The sequence below is a fragment of the Nyctereutes procyonoides genome, unplaced genomic scaffold (assembly GCF_905146905.1).
Source record: "Nyctereutes procyonoides isolate TBG_1078 unplaced genomic scaffold, NYPRO_anot_genome, whole genome shotgun sequence".
NCBI classification, from domain to species: domain Eukaryota; kingdom Metazoa; phylum Chordata; class Mammalia; order Carnivora; family Canidae; genus Nyctereutes; species Nyctereutes procyonoides.
The window spans coordinates 17634562-17651841 of record NW_026575141.1 but is presented as its reverse complement, the minus strand read 5'-3'; the positions used below and the strand labels follow the sequence as shown (position 1 = coordinate 17651841).

The window sequence follows — 17280 nt, the reverse complement described above, 5'->3', positions numbered from 1 at the left end:
AAAAACCTTAACTGCTGCTATGGAAATTTCAAAATATTTCTGTCTGGACAATACTTCCCTCCTATCTCAATTTATCATTGATTCAAACATTATTTACAGATGTGTGCCTTATGTAAGCAAAGCAATAAAAAAAAACAGGTAGTTCCATAATTTTGAATGAGTTTCTTAAATTTTTAAAACATGTTTTGTAGAAATTAGTTTGTATCTTCACTGTAAAGCTTGCATGAAAAGCGGTTATTAGATACCTAAGTTCACCCTCAAAAGCTGACCTTAACTGCAATGTACCTGGAATATTACAACTGGGGATACATTTTTTCTACCCCTGACAAATCCAAGATATTCTGAGACCATGAGAATTCCGACTTTTAAGACACCCTGGGAGAAGGGAAGAATGATTTTGTCCATGTACTGAAGGCAATAGATGAGCAAAGAAATGGTCCTCCAGTTCATGGAGGAGGTAATACTTAGGAAAGAGGGCACATGGGTGGTACAATGGTCAATCCATTAGTACCGGAGTTCTATAAATACTGAGGCAAGAGAGGTCTAAGGTTTTAAACTATAAAGGAGTATAAATAGTTGGCCAAACGTCCTAAAATGCAAGTAAGAATAGAATGTAAATATAATCATCTAATTTGATTTCTTTTGATAGTAACTTGCCTATTTGAAATCCTTTGCATCTATATAGTTTTTTCCTGAGTTTACATTAGCTGTCCTACAGGGTGGCATGAAATAATACCTAAGAGTATTAATAAGAGTATTATTTCTCTTAGGTTATCAGCTGTTTCTATAAATTAAAATTAAGGCAAGGTATGACAAATAAATTATTGCCTTAAAACTATATATTCTCAAAGAGTCAGGTGGTAGGAAAAGAATGGTTAAGGCATAAAGACTGGGTGGGAAATAAAATGGTTCTCTAAATGGTGGAGAATATAAAACACAAAAGAGGTGATGCCCTGAAAGCAACAGTAAAGTCCCACCATTTCCTATGATTTCTGAGCTTAAATTCAAAATACTTACTGTACTTGCTCCAGAGATATGATAAATCAGAATCACAAGTTGCATCCAGCCTTTCCATTCATCTGTTTGTTCTCTATTTAACACTTTAGTCTGTGGAAAGAACCAAAGTCTGTTTTAAAATTCATTATAAAAAAAATTCATTATAAAGCTATTATTAAGTAAATTTTTCTTATATGATATAAAGCTAATGCTTCTGTCAAAAGAACCTTGGGGGGAAAAACAAAGATTGGCATTTGATTTGATAAAAGATATAATAAAGCTATTTAAGATATAACATGAATTTGAAAATTAATATAAATTAAGAGAGATTTTTTTTAAAGTTTCTTTTCTTTTTCTTTTTTTAAATTTTTATTTATTTATGATAGTCACACAGAGAGAGAGAGAGAGAGGCAGAGGCACAGGCAGAGGGAGAAGCAGGCTCCATGCACCGGGAGCCCGACGTGGGACTCGATCCAGGGTCTCCAGGATTGCGCCCTGGGCCAAAGGCAGGCGCCATCCGCTGTGCCACCCAGGGATCCCCTAAGAGAGATTTTAAATATTTAAGTTGCTACCCATGGTTTTATATTAAAATTACATTTAAACTATGACAGATACATTTGTAAAGCTAAAAAATGGCATTTTATAATTAAAAAAAAAATCTTAGAGTTTCAGTTAGAAAAGACCTTACAGTTCTCTTACACTTTATTGTGAAAAAAGGGTCTATTATTATAGTTTATTTTCCCAAGGATATTCTCACTGGAGATGAAAAAACTGATTAGTCATCCTCATATAAGAGTTATTTCTTACAGTAGAGTTTATTAATTCAAATAAATCATGCCTTATAAAGAAGTTGCACTAACACTGTGAGCAATTACAGTAATTCTAAAATAGGAAATTCAGAATATTGTAAGCAGTGCCCACATTATTATGTACATTCGAATTTGTGTATATACAATCTCTGGCTGTTTAAATATACAAATACAAAATTTGCAATATAGGCATTTGTTAATTATGTTTTCACTTATTTTTTAACCTTATATAGATAATAATATCTCATTTTTGCAGACCATTATAAAATCAGAAGTACCTCCACTTTCTCCATCCTTACACAGACAAATAACACTAAGTTATGACATCTTTTCACAGATCATTATTTACCAACTTTCAATTATCTTCACGTGACTCTGAACTTTTTCCAAGTTGTTTCAAAAAGGCAACTGTTAAGAGTCCACCAGGCAAAGTACAACTACAATATCCCTTTGTCTTCTATATACATATTTGAATATTTTGGCATGAAAAATGATATTATTTATTTAATCCAGAGTTTATAGTGAGATATAAAGGATAACATGAGCTAAAAAGGAAACGACTCTTACCTCCTTAGTATTTTCATTGTAAAATACTCCCAAAACCAAGATGTAGATAATTGGAATAAAGAAAGTTGAATGTGTATAAAATTTGTTTTCCTTCATAAATAGATTCGCACGGTCACACATATAGAAATAAGCCATTATCAGGCCAAGTTTGCAGAAAGACTGTAAAAGTATTTCTAATGGAGACACAGGGGTATTGATAATATTTTTCTTTTCCTCTCCACTTTCCAAATCAGTACATGGCTTATTCTTCCGGTGAGCATTACGATGGATTACATAAAAAATTAAATATCCGATAATAGATAAAGTGAAAAAACAAGCAGCTAGCTTCTGGATGAGAGTAAGAGGAGGCCGAGGTTGACAACAGGAACCATCTACAGGCTTCAAAATCTTATTGCAATACACGTTCATAAGAATCATTGCACTCTGTGAACAAATCAAGTTATTTGGTTATTATCTTGTCAGTAATATATCTTGCATTAGATTTTCTCTTGTGAATACTACTGACTTTTCAGCACTGAAACCAAAATGCCTTTGTACTTTTTTGCTACCATTTCCCAAATACTCATGCAAATAATGATATTCCTTCAAGCTGTAATAGCCAGTTCAGGGTTTTTCAAACTTCCTGGACTATGATCCAAAATGAACGATTCATTTTATAATGTGACCCAGAACACATATACAGGAAACAATATCTACCCTTACTACTTGGAATGCACACTAACATTTTTCTATTCTATTCTTTAAAAAAAATACTGATTTCATGGTTGCTAATGGGCCATGACCTTTGGTGAAAAAAATACTGACAGATGTCAAAGCCCAAAGAATTCTAATTAGCAGACTCTCGACACAGAAGATACCAAGGATACTTAAGATAGAGTCCTAGTCTTTAGGTATTTAAAAAAAAAAAAAGATGTAAAATTATGTCTGCCAAAAAGATCACTAATTCTTAGCTAACAATATTTGTGATTCGCTTTTCATTTGGTTTACAGTTTATAAACCACTTACGGGTCTAAAGTTTTAAGATTTCCAATGTCAAATAAAATGTGGACTCTTCAACATGGTTTCAGTATAATAAAAATCTTCTACACAAGCTGCCAAGATTCTGTCCAGTTGAAGATTCAGTCAAATCTAGTTTTATAAAAATTTTATAGTTTAGGGAATTTTGGAACTCTAAAATGATTACTTAAGCCTAAGCATTCAAAATACTCAACTATTTAGAAAATCTAATCCTTTTAGCCCTGTGACTTCAGGAAGTTCTGTATCTGGCACTCTTGAAGATACTAGCCTACAAACTCCAACCTAGCTTCTTAACCAGTTCCGGGGAGGGGGGGGGGCGTCCAAAAAGCCCCTTAAAGCATATGGAGAACCATGTGTGTGTTTATGCAAACATGCATTTTTCTACATGTCAGGAACAGAATCATTGCCTTTTACTGAATATTTATAGAGGTTATGTGATCTTCAAAAAGATTAAGAATCGCTGCTTTATAAGAAAACATTAACTACATAATATCTATTCTACTGTGTGTGAAAAGTTATAATTATGCAGTTCTCTTTATTTAACCTAAAATCCCTTTCCATCCATCTATCTGGATTTGTGCAGTAACTACTACATACCTTGAATAATACTTAGGGTATAAGGACTATAAGGAAATAATAAAAATGATCCTACATATGTTAAAAATGTGCTCTTCACAGAAGCTTAATGTTATAAATTTAAGGTTTAAGGCAAAGAGAACATAAAGTAATAGTTTTTAAACATGAGCGTGCTGAGAACGTATAAGCTTCTTAGGAGATAAGGTATATTAATAGTGATTAGCACTCAATAAATGAAGCTTCATTTCCTCCCTTCCATAACCTCTTTCCCTCTTTTATATTCAGCGAGGAGATGGAAAGCAAAATTATTTATAGATATATGTTTAGACAGAATAACTACAAGTAATTAAAACTGGAATAAAATAAATTATTTGTTAACCATATTATAGTGATGTATAGCTATAACCAATAAGATATTATAGTTTCTATATTCTGACAAATACAAGAATTCTTACAGTTTCTCTGCTTGATTCAGGGAGATGTAAGCCATCCAAAGATTCCATGATGGTTTCTTGAGCAATTAATTTGGAAACACTAAACATCTTAACATTTGATTTAGAATTTCTGGTGCTACTATTCAAAATACTGACTGCAGCTTCATTGTAGGCATCTATCTTCTCGTTAGTGATCATTTTCCTATTTTCACTTAATAAATCTTCATAAACAGGATCTGCACATGAAACACATATTTTTTAAAACACATTTAAAAAGTCCCTATCAGTAGAAATTGTGATCATGCAAGTTAGTTGATTGCATTTCATATTTTGTTTTTTTGTTTTTTTGTTTTTTGTTTTTTTTGCATTTCATATTTTGTTGTTACGGTTCCAATGCTTTGAATCAGTATCTCCTTCAAATTTAAAGAACTTTTATCCTTTTTTTTCTCTTACATAGACAGCTTTAAGGAAACATTTTTATGTTCTAGTATGTATTAAGAGTTTAAAATTTGGGGATATTGAGTTCTACTGGGCAATGGGAATTTAAAACTGGATTGGGGAAGAATGCTTAATTAAGAGTAGCAGTCAATCTTCTTTTCTACTGTCACTGCTTTCTTGACATAGTTAGGAAGTAATATTATTGAGGATCAAGGTCCCTTATCACTTACCATAAATAATTAAATTTTTTCTCATTTTAGTAAGAAAAAGGTTAACAATGAGTCTGTAAATAATATACAGAACAGATTATCACCACTCTGTTGTTCCATTCAACTTGACATTCAATTTGGAAATAATCATAAGAATTTCTAACAAGCAGGTTGAGTTGCTAAAATATCCAAGGCGATATCATATTATGCTAGGCATTAAATAATGGACATTTAATAAACTCCTGAAATGACTTGATCTAATGTCAACTTTCTCTTAAAGAATTTCATTACCAAGTATAAGCTAGATGGTATGATACAAATATATTGTTAATTCCAAAGTACATTTACTTCCAATAGGTCTAATGTTATGAAACAGACTTAATAATTTTATATTTCCCCAATTACAATAAATATATTTTGTAAGAAATAAAAAGAAAAAAAGAGCTAAACATCTCATTTGCCTTTGAGAACTTATTCTCTTTGTTATATTCTGCAGCCATTTTGTATGCAGAGGCTCCTTAAGGGATTTTTTTTTTTTAAGATTTTATTTATGTATTCATGAGAAACACACAGAGAGAGGCAGAGACATAGGCAGAGAGAGAAGCAGGCTCCTCACAGGAAGCCTGAAGTGGGACTTGATCCCGGACCCCGGGATCATGCCCTGAGACAAATGCAGACGCTCAACCACTGAGCCACCCAGGCGTCCCGACCTTGAGGGATATTCTTATTATTTATTTTTATTTATTTTATTTATTAGTCTGTCCACTCCTAAAGTTCAAAAAAGGAAAGCAAATAACTCAAATTTATTCTAATTTTACAAACCGTATTTCAATATTTATTCTCATAAAGGAGTAATTTTGCTTCTCCTTTAATAATTTTTATTATTAATAAAATAATAATTTTTATTATTCAGGAAATAATAAAAACTCATGCCTCAAAATATATACAAAATGACATTTGTTCATTACTCATTCCTTACCTTGTAAGACCCAATAAACATCACTAGTCTTTGCCAGTTTTTCTAAAAGTGGGGCTATGGAGGTAATGTTCATTTTATATTGGGAAAGCGCTTCGTTGCTACCATTGTGAATCTTGATAGACCACTAAGAAGTAAAAATTAGGCATTAATTCAGTATTTATCACAGAAAAAATATAATTTGCTCTATTGTAGCAGAAGTTATTATTTTAAGATAATTCCCATTTTTATTCAACATTAGAATAAAAATTGGTCAAATTATTTCATGAAATCTATGAAGGCAATTAGAAAAAGCTAATGTAAAATTAGACACTCAATGTATAACATTGAGTTAAAAGAATGTAATTTTAGATATAAAATAATATTGACATTTAACACCAAGTTTACGAAGTTCACTCAGATTTCTTCATGAAAATTCATCAGCCTCATTAATTATAATAGAAATGGGAATTGAAATATAAGTACAATCAAGAATTCTATTTAACATAAGTTAACTGTTTCTTAGCATGTCCTTAAGTATGAAACAAAAATCATTATGTAAGAATACAGATAATAACTTACTGTGGCAGCTCCTGCTACAATCACATGGGGTTTTGCAACAGAATCCTAAAGAAAGAAAAATCTTTATAATAGTGTTCTATCCAGTTAAGGGAATTAATATAAGTGACATGACTTACTTTTTGCCTTAAATTTAAGTTTTTTCTTCTAAATGCATTTTAATTTTATAGAGTTTCTTACTGGATTCTTGTTATAACAAGATGGAACATCCAGTACCTAAAGCCTTATATGGTTATGTGGTTAACAGGATGCCATGAAGCTGGTATGTTTAATTCTTTGATGTTCTTAAAAAAAAAGAAAAAAGAAAGAAAACACATCACTAAAATCTAATATGGCCTAATATTGTTCTGAATTCTGAGTAAACTGTTTAGAGTAAAGCTCAAGCATATTATGTCAGTAAATTAAAAAATATTCAGGGAAACCTAGAGGGTACATGGTATAAATGTTAAATAAAATACAAAGAATGTCATCTTTGGGAAAGCAAAATCCAGTATTATTATAGACTACATTGTCCAAACAAAACAAAACAAAACAAAAAAACCCCAGAGGAAATTTGGTAGAAATCCTCACCAAATGCAAATTGTACTATTACTAATACCACCAATTATATAGTACTTAGTAATTTATTAAATTATCTTAAATTAGCTCATTTTAATATAGATTCTTGCCACTTGTGACACAGGCAAGAAGATATTACACATATCTTATAAAATTAAGCATACAGACTCAGAAAAGTTTATAGGGTATTGCTGAGGCCTGTTTTGGGACAAAGCCAGAACTTAAGCCTTATGACCCCTGAAGTGTACTTTCCACAACATCAAAGACCTGATATTATAATCATGTGCATAAGGAACAATGAAAAATAAGCAAGAAATCTGATTAGGAAAAAATCTGACTCATCTATAAAAATGACAGATATTGTCTCATTATAAAAGTAATACGTGCTAGTGTAGAAGATTATGAAAGTGAAGAAAAAGAATAACAATAATTTCCTTCATAAATATTCTCATTTTCAGTCTAGCATGCTTCATTTTACACTGTTATTTTAGTGAAACTTTTTCTTCATCTCTAGATGGCACCTTTTCTCATTCTTCACACTGGTTATCCCAAGACTTATTTCCCTTCTATAGGTCCCTCTTGTCTTCCTTCTCACTTTCAATATAACCTTTAATTCTCAAACTTCATAGAGAAAACAGAGTTTACATGGCTTGTGTGCTCTAGCCTTCCTTCTTCCATCTTTACCACCTCAACCAGCCTATCGTCCTTAAGTCACGGAGTCAAGAACTATCTCCCTACTCCTCTTAGTAGCTAATCCTTACTCTGTGTTTCTGCTGCCTCACTCTACATCCAGGGCTATACCCATGAATAACTGATCTCCAACTCTCATTAATCTTGTCTTCATGCTCTAGCCTCCTTCCTTACCGCATCTATAAAATGTTAAATCATCTTTATCCTCAAAAAAGTGTTCCTTCGATCCTGCCTCACTCTCAAATCCTTCCCTCTCACACTGTTAGCCAACAGGTTACTTGGAAGAGCATTTTGCCCTCACTATGATAATTTCCTTTATCTTTCACTTATCCCTCAGTTGATTGCATTTGGATTTGGGGCTTCACATTCCCATGAAGGAACCCTGGATCCCCCACACTGTTAGCTTAATTCTACCCTGTCTAGTTCCTAAAGTGATACTTCTGATTGTCTACTTTTTAAAGACACTTTCCTCCTCTGTGTGCTACATTAGTTATTCTCCTGCTTTTCCTCTTCCCCCTTTTACTGCCCCTTCTCAAGTTTTTTTTCTATTGTTCCATTACTGAGCCTTCTTCTCTTAGTCTCTAAACTCTTTGCCTATTCAATATCTTCTATTCCAGTAACTTCACATATCACCTCACACCATACCCAGATTCTCCAAATCCACCTGAGAGGCCCTGACTTCTTCATGACTACTACTCATCTACAGAATTAAACCTAAATTGTTGGTTTCTTCACAGTTTAGCCTAATTTCCCACGACTACCCCACTATATGTTATCATTCTCTTTTTAAACCTTTCAGAGGTTCTCATTACCCTCAAGATAAATTCAATCCAATATTCTTACTTTTAGTAAATAAACTGCAATGTATTTAGAAGTAACATAAAAATGGATGGATAGATGGATGGATGGATGGATGGATAGATAGAAAGATAGAGCAAATCTGTACCATACCAAAGAGAGCTTAGGATACTATTCATAATCTAGTATCTGCTTACCTCACCTCTTATCAACTCTCTCCCCAAATGAGGCACATGGAGTTAACAGCCAAAACCAAACATAATTAAAGGAGCACTTTGAATTCAAGCTCCAGCCACACTAAAACTGCTGGTAAGATTCCCTGAATGGGCTATGCTCTATCTTCAGTATCTTTGCATATGCTATTTCCTGTGCATGAAACCCTCCTTTCTCATACCAGGCCCTCACCCTTAAGATCACTTTATCTCAAAACTAGTTTTGAAAACTTATAGTTAGTGTCTACTCTCTAATCTTGCTATACCCTATCCTTCCCCCCAATTTTGGTACTTGTCATCTTACTTTCTTAATTAATTAATCTGCTACTCATCTGGAAGTTCTTTGAGGAGAGGCACTCTATTAAGTTAACAAGAGTATCAGCAGTTTTTAGACTAGTACCTAGAAAATGGCAGGTGATTAATAAATATCTGTTGAATCACAGTAGAGTTGTCTAATTCAATGTTGTTTTTATGCCTGTAGGCTTCAATAATACTATTTCAGTTCATGAGTTTATCTTTTTAAGCCCACAGTTCTTCTGGAAATATTACCTCCTCTGTAAAGCTCTCTTAATCCATCACCTAACCAAGCCCCCTGCTAGGTGCCTCTATCCATGGTGCTTTAAAGTCTTTTGTGCTCAATTCTGTAGTTACTCTTCATTTTACCATCTTATTATTCATCAGAAAGTCACTATCTACTAGATATTACAAATTTTTTGAGGTTTGAGACTGAGGTTAATTTCTAGCCACACTCCTAATACCCAGTATGAAGCTAGTAATATTACATAAAAATCATAAAAATATGGATCATTGTATCCCTGGATCTAGCAGCTTACTATGAAAACAGTCAAAAATAAATACATAACTACATGTATACATACTTACTCTTTATTTTTATTTTTTTAAGATTTTATTTATTTATTGGCGGGGGGGAGCAGAGGAGAAGCAGGCTCCAAGCAGGGAGCCTGACGTGGGACTCGATCCCAGGTCTCCAGGATAGCGCCCTGAAGGTGGCGCTAAACCGCTGAGCCACCGGGGCTGCCCATATACTTACTCTTTAAATACATCAATCAACTATTCACTCTTAGGTAATGACATGGCCATCTCCCTAAATAAGTTGAATCTTTCCTTTCTCCTAATAGTCATATGGAATTTTACAACAGAAGCTAAGCTCCAAAAACTAGTTTTAGCAAATTATAAGAACCGAAAATCTGGATATGCAATATATCTCCAGGTAAGTAAATAATAAAGGTCTTCTGTGATTTTGCAGGACCTGTAAATTATACTACACTGATGTTTATTTAACTGTGAATTTCTACTACCTTAATGGATACACTTTCAGGTCCAGCACAAATATAAAACACATGTTTAAATCATTTGAAATACACATGTAACATTATTCTACACTTCTGCAATGAACATAACAAAAACAAAATACAATTACGTGAGACTGCAATTTTCCAGAAAGTTGAATTCCAGAAGTTGTCTACATGTTTTGTTTTTTGAAAACTTAAACACATTTTGTCAAAGAAACAAAGTTAGAAATGTTGACTATAGAAGCTTATTTGGTGTATGAAGTGGTTGAGTACTAAACATGTAATGTGAAAAGAAGCAAAAAAAAAAAAATGAAAAGAAGCAAAGAAAAATACCATTATGGCACAAGTATTTAAAAAAACAAGATAAACAAAATTGAATATTGTTTTATCCATCCTGAACACAAACACCTCTAGGAAAGAATAGAGGTTTAATTAAAGGACAGACAAGAGCTATATGGAGACTACTATGGAGATTCTAGAATAGACTTGTGAGGACTTAGGGGTTTTCAAGGTTAATAGCATGCTAGTCCTTATATCTAATTTATCTCCGAACATTACAAGCCAAAATACACCAGGCTTGACTTTTCGGTCCCAAATGTAATGAATAAAGGGAAGAAAACAGGCTATTTAACAACAAAAAAGGTTTCTGAAGAAGTTGGGCATGAGTCTGAAGGACAACATGGGAAAACACTCAAAATAATGTATGTTGTGCTAGGAAGATGACTTGGGTTTGAATTAACTGGGCTACAGCAGTAACAGAAAATTCTGTCTGGAAAGCATGCTATAAACATAACTGCTGTAGGGTCAGAGTGGTGGCAGCAAAGGTACTGGATCAAAACTCCCTCTTCTCAGTAAAGTGACAAGTTCAATCCAGCACAATTCAGTCACTATTAAGAAGGTTGGCATAAAGTACAGAAGAGTGGGGCAGGTGAGTAAGTGAGAGAAAAACAATGCATGCTCATGAGCTTTTTAAGTTTGGTTGCTTAAAACCAGAAAGGCCTATATTTTCAAATACAGACCTCGGTCCACACTTTGATACACTGTTTCATGGAACCATTAACTTCTGGATGCCACAAAAAATCCTAAAAAAACAAACATAAGAAAATCAAACATCAAAGAAACTTCTATCTGCCATTCAAAATAAACACACACACACACACACAAAATAAAAATAAACACAAAGCTCTGTCTTACAGAGGACCTAGAGCACATCACCACTTGTCTGCAACATCTCCACTCCTATCTCAGATACTTCTGCTTGTATCCTCTTCTGCTTTCCTCTAAATTACTCTCTGTAGTAATCTTTTAAAAATTTAAATCTGATCTTGCCACATTCTTGCTTAAATATTCAAGGACTTTCTATGGCCCTCAGAATAAATTCCAAAGTCCTTAACACTACTAAAGAGGTATAGGATCTGGCCTCTACCAAGACATTCTTCTGCCTTTTCTCCTGCCACTTTCTCCCTCACTCTAAGTACCCTCTTGGTTCTTGTTCAGCTCCTGGAATGTTCTATGTGCTTCTTTTTCTTCAGGACTTTGCACATGCTGTTCTGTCTACAATGCTCATAAAACTCTTCCACTGAGCCTAACTTGCTCCTGCTGATCCTTGAAGCTTCAGTTGAAATATTTCTTCCTCAAGGAGGAAACTATTTTTAATTCCTTGTTTTGTACATTCCTAATGCTCCACTTTTTCCTTTTTACCATCCTTATTCCACATTTAATGCATGTAGAGAACTATAATGACTCGCAAAATCCATTAGGTCTAGGACATCTTTGTCTTGATCCCCACTGTATTCTGAGTATCTAGAAGTCACTGCAACTAGGAATTCAGAAAATTCACATGTATTCTCTTATGAATATTAATCCTGAACACCTACTAGTTTCAAATTAACATAAAGATTATTTTTTTTCTGGACTAAAAAAAATGAGACCAAATTCTCCGTTTTACTACACAAAACAGTGCAAACATTTATTCAATCATTTGAACTATTCTTACCTATTCTAAATACACTGAAATATATTTAGTATACACAAAGCATTAGCTGATCTACAAATAAATTAGCCAACGAATATAGTTTCAACACAACATTTAGCTTACTATTACATGAACTTACCACTTTAACTGATGCAATCTTGTCTTCAAAAGGAATGTTTCCATGCTGTCATTAAAAAAAGAGAGAGAGAACAGAGAAATATTAATGTATAAATTAATTTTATGTCAATAATTCTCCCTTTAGCTGCTTTTGTTGATTTATTTATGCTCCACACCTCAACTGTCTATATTCAACCTGGAGGGAAAAAGACCTGCATAGAATACCAAAAAATAAGTGATACTACATCGTTAATATGTGATTTTTAATATCTAAGATATAATTCAACGATAAAACCTCAACTTCAAACAAGCAGATATGTAAACATGCCTACATAAATTATCTTTTTGCCAAGGTTCCCACATTCGGCTTTAGTCCTAGTATCATTATGTATAGCAGGGATGGATTGCTCCTCTGCAATTCCTGAGTCCTGGTCCTCCTAACCCTTCACCCCCACCCCAACCTGGCCCTCACTATTAGACAGAAGCACATAACTAGTTCTGGCGAATGTTACATATTTAAATGTGATGTGGGTCACCTCCCACTTCCCAGGGCAATTTTCTAGTCTCTAGCTTCACCTAATGCCAGACTGCAGAAGGAGAATGTTCCAAATGATACAACTAGAAGATGGTATAAATTCCAACAAACAGGAATCCCTGAATAGCCACATAGAGCAAAGCCTCTTGCCAGTCCACCTACAACATGCAGCACTATGTGAGGAAAAAACTTCTGTTAAGATTGTAGAGTGGTTTGTTGCTGCAGCAACATCGAGTCCGTGCTCACCAGCATACTAGTTACCAGTCCTGTCTGAACAGGAGTGCACGTATATGCCTCTAGGTTATTTTGAGTTTCGCTCTGAAACCGTACATATGTGGTCCAGCTGAAGAAAAAAACAAAGTTTGGAGACAACCTCTTGTAACCAAGTGTTCCATATAAAGAATAGAAATCCTTTCAGAGTTAAAAATCAAGCCTGGGGGGTGGGGGGTGGAGGTGGTCAAATAAAGAAGCTAATTCTCTTCCTAAAACCAAGGTTGAAATGTCTTCATTAATTTAACCAAACAGTATTTATATTTATATCTCTGAAATGAGCCTTGCTTTAATCAGCAGGCTAACTTTTAAAATTCAAGCATCATTTCCTAAAAGGACTCTTGGGACCAATATTACCTTAAGGTGTGTTCTATGGAAAAAGTTTCCTTTGGTCAAATAATCTTGGAAATACTGGGTCAAACAAAATCACACATGTGTTTCCTCCTTCTATCCCATCCCAATCTCCTTAAGATTCTTCTTCAGAGAAATAATGCATCATGAACTTTTTGCTCCTTTTGCATAGCTCAGTTAATTCAACTCAATCTCTCTCTTTTCTTTTACCATTTTACTTATTTTTTTAAAGATTTTATTTATTCATTCATTCATTCATTCATTCATTTGACAGAGCAGGGGAGAAGCAAGCAGAGGAAGAGCTAGAGGGAGAAGCAGGCTCCCCACTGAGCAGGAAGCCCAATGCAGGGCTCCATCCCAGGACCCTGGATCATGACCTGAGCAAAAGGCAGACACTTAACCGACTGAGCCACCCAGACACTCTTTCTTTACATCATTTTAATGTAACATTTGATATACACAAAAGAATATGTCACATATGTAAGTCACAAAGTACAGTAAAAATAATAAGCGCTCAAGTCCATGACACACATCAGAGCACTACCAACACAGTGAGTGACCTGTATGGACCTCTCCTTAATTCCTTGCTTCACCCAAAGGAAAAGCTACATTGAATTTTTTTTTTTTATATTTTGTTTTCTCTTTTATTATATAGTTTCGTCACATGCATCTGCATCCTTTTTTTTTTCATCTGCATCCTTAAATGTTACATTGTTTCATGTAATTGGCTTTCTCTCCAACTTTCAATTTTGAAAAATGTCAAACTTAAAAAAAAAGAAAAGAAAAATGTCAAACTTAGAGCAAAACTGACAAAATTATGAGCACCCCAACCACCCTTTATCAATTGTTTATGTTTTCTACATTAGCTTTTTTGTCTCTCTCTGCACAGACATACACATAGTTTTTCCTTTACTAAACCATATGAAAGTAAGCTGCAGACATAACACTTCACCCTTAAACACACAAAGCAAGTATTTCCTAAGAACATAAACATTCTCTTATATAACTGCAATACTATAATCCCACCTAAGAAATGGCATTGATAAAACATTATTAATCTAATATACAGTCTTTGTTCAAATTTCCCTCATTTCCTAATAACATCTTCCCCATAGGTCTTCTATTTTAATCTAGAATTCAATTAAAATCAGGTATTTAGTTATCAAGTCTTTTAATCTCTTATAATCTAGAATGCCTTCTGACCTTTTAAAAGTTTCCTACATCAATTTATTTTATTTATATATATAAAATATTGTATTTATTATTTTTGTAGACTCTAGGTCAGTTGATACAATGCACCAAATCTAGATTATAAACACTGAAAGTTACCTCTTGTATCTGTTTCTTAATAAATGAGTAATAAGTTCTGTAGGTTCACAGGCTATAAAGGTTCACCCTCACATGAGAAGTTATTTTCTGAACTGTTTGTAACAATTTATACTCTTACCAATAGATTGAGATACAGTCTTTAATAAATCTTGTCAGACTCCATATTTTTTGCCATTGTAAAATTTAATTTCTGTCACTAAACTAAGTCTATAATGGTATCTTACTACCATCTTCATTTAAATTTCCCAGATTACTAATGAACTTAAGCATCTTTCAGATTTATACTGGGATTTATGTTTCCTCTTCTGTGAAATGCCTGGTCATGCCTTTCCTCTCTTGTTTTCTATTGGGTTGTCTTTTTATTTTTTTATTTTATTAATTTGTGAGTCCTTTTATCTCTTGTATGTATCTTCTGGTTCATAGCTTGTCTTTTCTTCTGTAAGGTATCTTTTAATGAACAGATTATCTTACTCTTAAGATTAAGGTATGTGAATTTATCCATCTTTTATTTTATGGTTAGCACTTTATGTAGGAAAATTTTCCCTACTTGAAGTAATGAAGATATTTCCCTGAGATTTTTTTGTTTTGCTTTGCTTTGTTTTGTTTTGCTAAAGGTTTAAAAATTTTAGCTTCCATATATAAGTCTAAATTTATCTAGAAACGATTTTACTTGATGTGAGATAAGGGGTTCCAATTTCACTTTTTTTTTTGTCATGAGGGGTTCAGTCTCATGACCCTGAGCCAAAATCAAGAGCCAGACGCTTGAGCCACCCAAATGCCCCACATGTTAATTTTAAAGCTATCATGTTCCACTGGTTTCTTTGTTTAGCTCTACCAATTCCATACTGTCTTAATTACGACAGAATTAAAATAAATCTTGAAAATGGAAAATAAGTCTTTTCCACCTTGTTTTTTAGACCTGTTGTGGTTATTCTTGGTCCGCTGCCCTTCCACATAAATTTTAGAATCAACTGGTAAAATTCCATAACAAATCCTGCTGGGATTTTATTTGAATTACACCGAACCTATGGATCAATTTAGGAATAACTGTCATCCTTACAATATTGATTCTTCCCATTCCAGAATATAGTGTATATCTCCCATTTAATTTTATCATTTTAAATGGTGCTTGCATAAAGTTTTATGGTTTTTCTACATACAGACCTTCCACACGTTTGCTAGACTTATTCCTATGTACGCTATGGTTTTTGTTAACTATTCTACACACAGTATTTTTAAAATGAGTTTGAACTCTATATTCCTGGTGTGTAGATAAGCAACTGATTTTTAACAGCTTTATTGAGTTACTACAATTCATTTTTGTATGTTACATCTCAATAGATGCTATCTTGTTAAACTTTTTATTACATCTAGTAATTATCTATAGATTCTTTGGAGTTTTCTTTGTAGATAATTGCACCATATGAAATTCTGAGTCTGTATCCTTCCAGTCTTTACATCTTTATCTTTCCTTGGGTAAGGATCTCTAATACAATGTTGAATAGAAGCAACAATAGTGGACATCCTTGTCGTCTCTTTGAACTTAACATAAATATGTCTAACATTTCACCATTAGGAACATTTACTATAGGCTTCTAGAATTTGTATCAGGTTAAGTTAGATATAAAGGAACTTCTCTAACAGAGAAGAAATGATACCAATTCTCTGATGTTATTGATGCTTGCTTAATGGCCTAATACTTTGTCAAAAAAGATTCCAAGTGTGCTTTGAGAAAAATATATTCTCTGATTTTTTAGTGTATTCTTTGAGTTTAAGTTCATAAAGTTAGCATGTTGATAGTCAACTATATGCTTAAGTAATTTTGCTTGTCCTATCATTAAATGCATGAGCAGTGAACAATTCTCTCACCTTGATGGAGGATTTGTCAACCCTTCACTGTAATCATATTAATTTTGCTTTACACATTTTAAGGTTAATTTATTTCACGCCCACGAGTTTAAAAATCTTAGTGTTACAATCTATTCGGTCTTATATTAATATGACTTATCTTTCTCTAATAAGCATTTGTCTAGTAAATCTTTTCTCATTTTTAATTAAAACCTTCCATATTCTTTTGTTTTAGATATCTTTTTTAAGCAGAAAGTTCTTTTTAAAACCAACCTGAAAATCTGTGCTTAGCTGACAATGTAGACTACTCATACTTATTTTGATTATAAATGTTTCTACTATCTTACTTTTTAATTTCTAGCTCACTCACACATAGGTTTTTAAAAATATGTGTGGAATATATATAAAAGTGATTTTTACATATACATGTTTTTATATATGTATGTATGAATGTACGTGTATGAGCATATACGTGTGTGCAGGTTATGTAGGTGTAGGACATGTACTTGGCATTAGATGGGTTTGATTTTTTTTTTTTTAATTTTTCTTCTTCTGGTTTGGAATTCACGCATCCTAATTCTATCCTTTTAGTTCTTGCTTTTGATATTTTACTATCATCTTTAACTTAAGTTCTAAAGTAAAATAATACCTTGAAGAATAAACAGGATATTAGAAAACTTCATAATCACGTCCCTCTGACTTAC

General features: G+C 33.2%; 1 protein-coding gene across 2 annotated transcripts in view; it reads right to left on the bottom strand.

Annotated features, from left to right (window-relative positions):
* CASD1 (CAS1 domain containing 1) overlaps positions 1-17280 on the bottom strand; it is a 49165-nt gene that overhangs the window by 20193 nt on the left and 11692 nt on the right. For both annotated transcript variants that reach the window (XM_055307530.1, XM_055307531.1), the window contains 7 exons: positions 12266-12310; positions 11171-11233; positions 6584-6628; positions 6026-6149; positions 4421-4635; positions 2373-2795; positions 1018-1107 (listed from right to left, as the gene is read on the bottom strand). In XM_055307530.1, the coding sequence (XP_055163505.1) occupies positions 1018-1107; positions 2373-2795; positions 4421-4635; positions 6026-6149; positions 6584-6628; positions 11171-11233; positions 12266-12310 (1005 nt within the window). The remainder of the gene's footprint in view (positions 1-1017; positions 1108-2372; positions 2796-4420; positions 4636-6025; positions 6150-6583; positions 6629-11170; positions 11234-12265; positions 12311-17280) is intronic.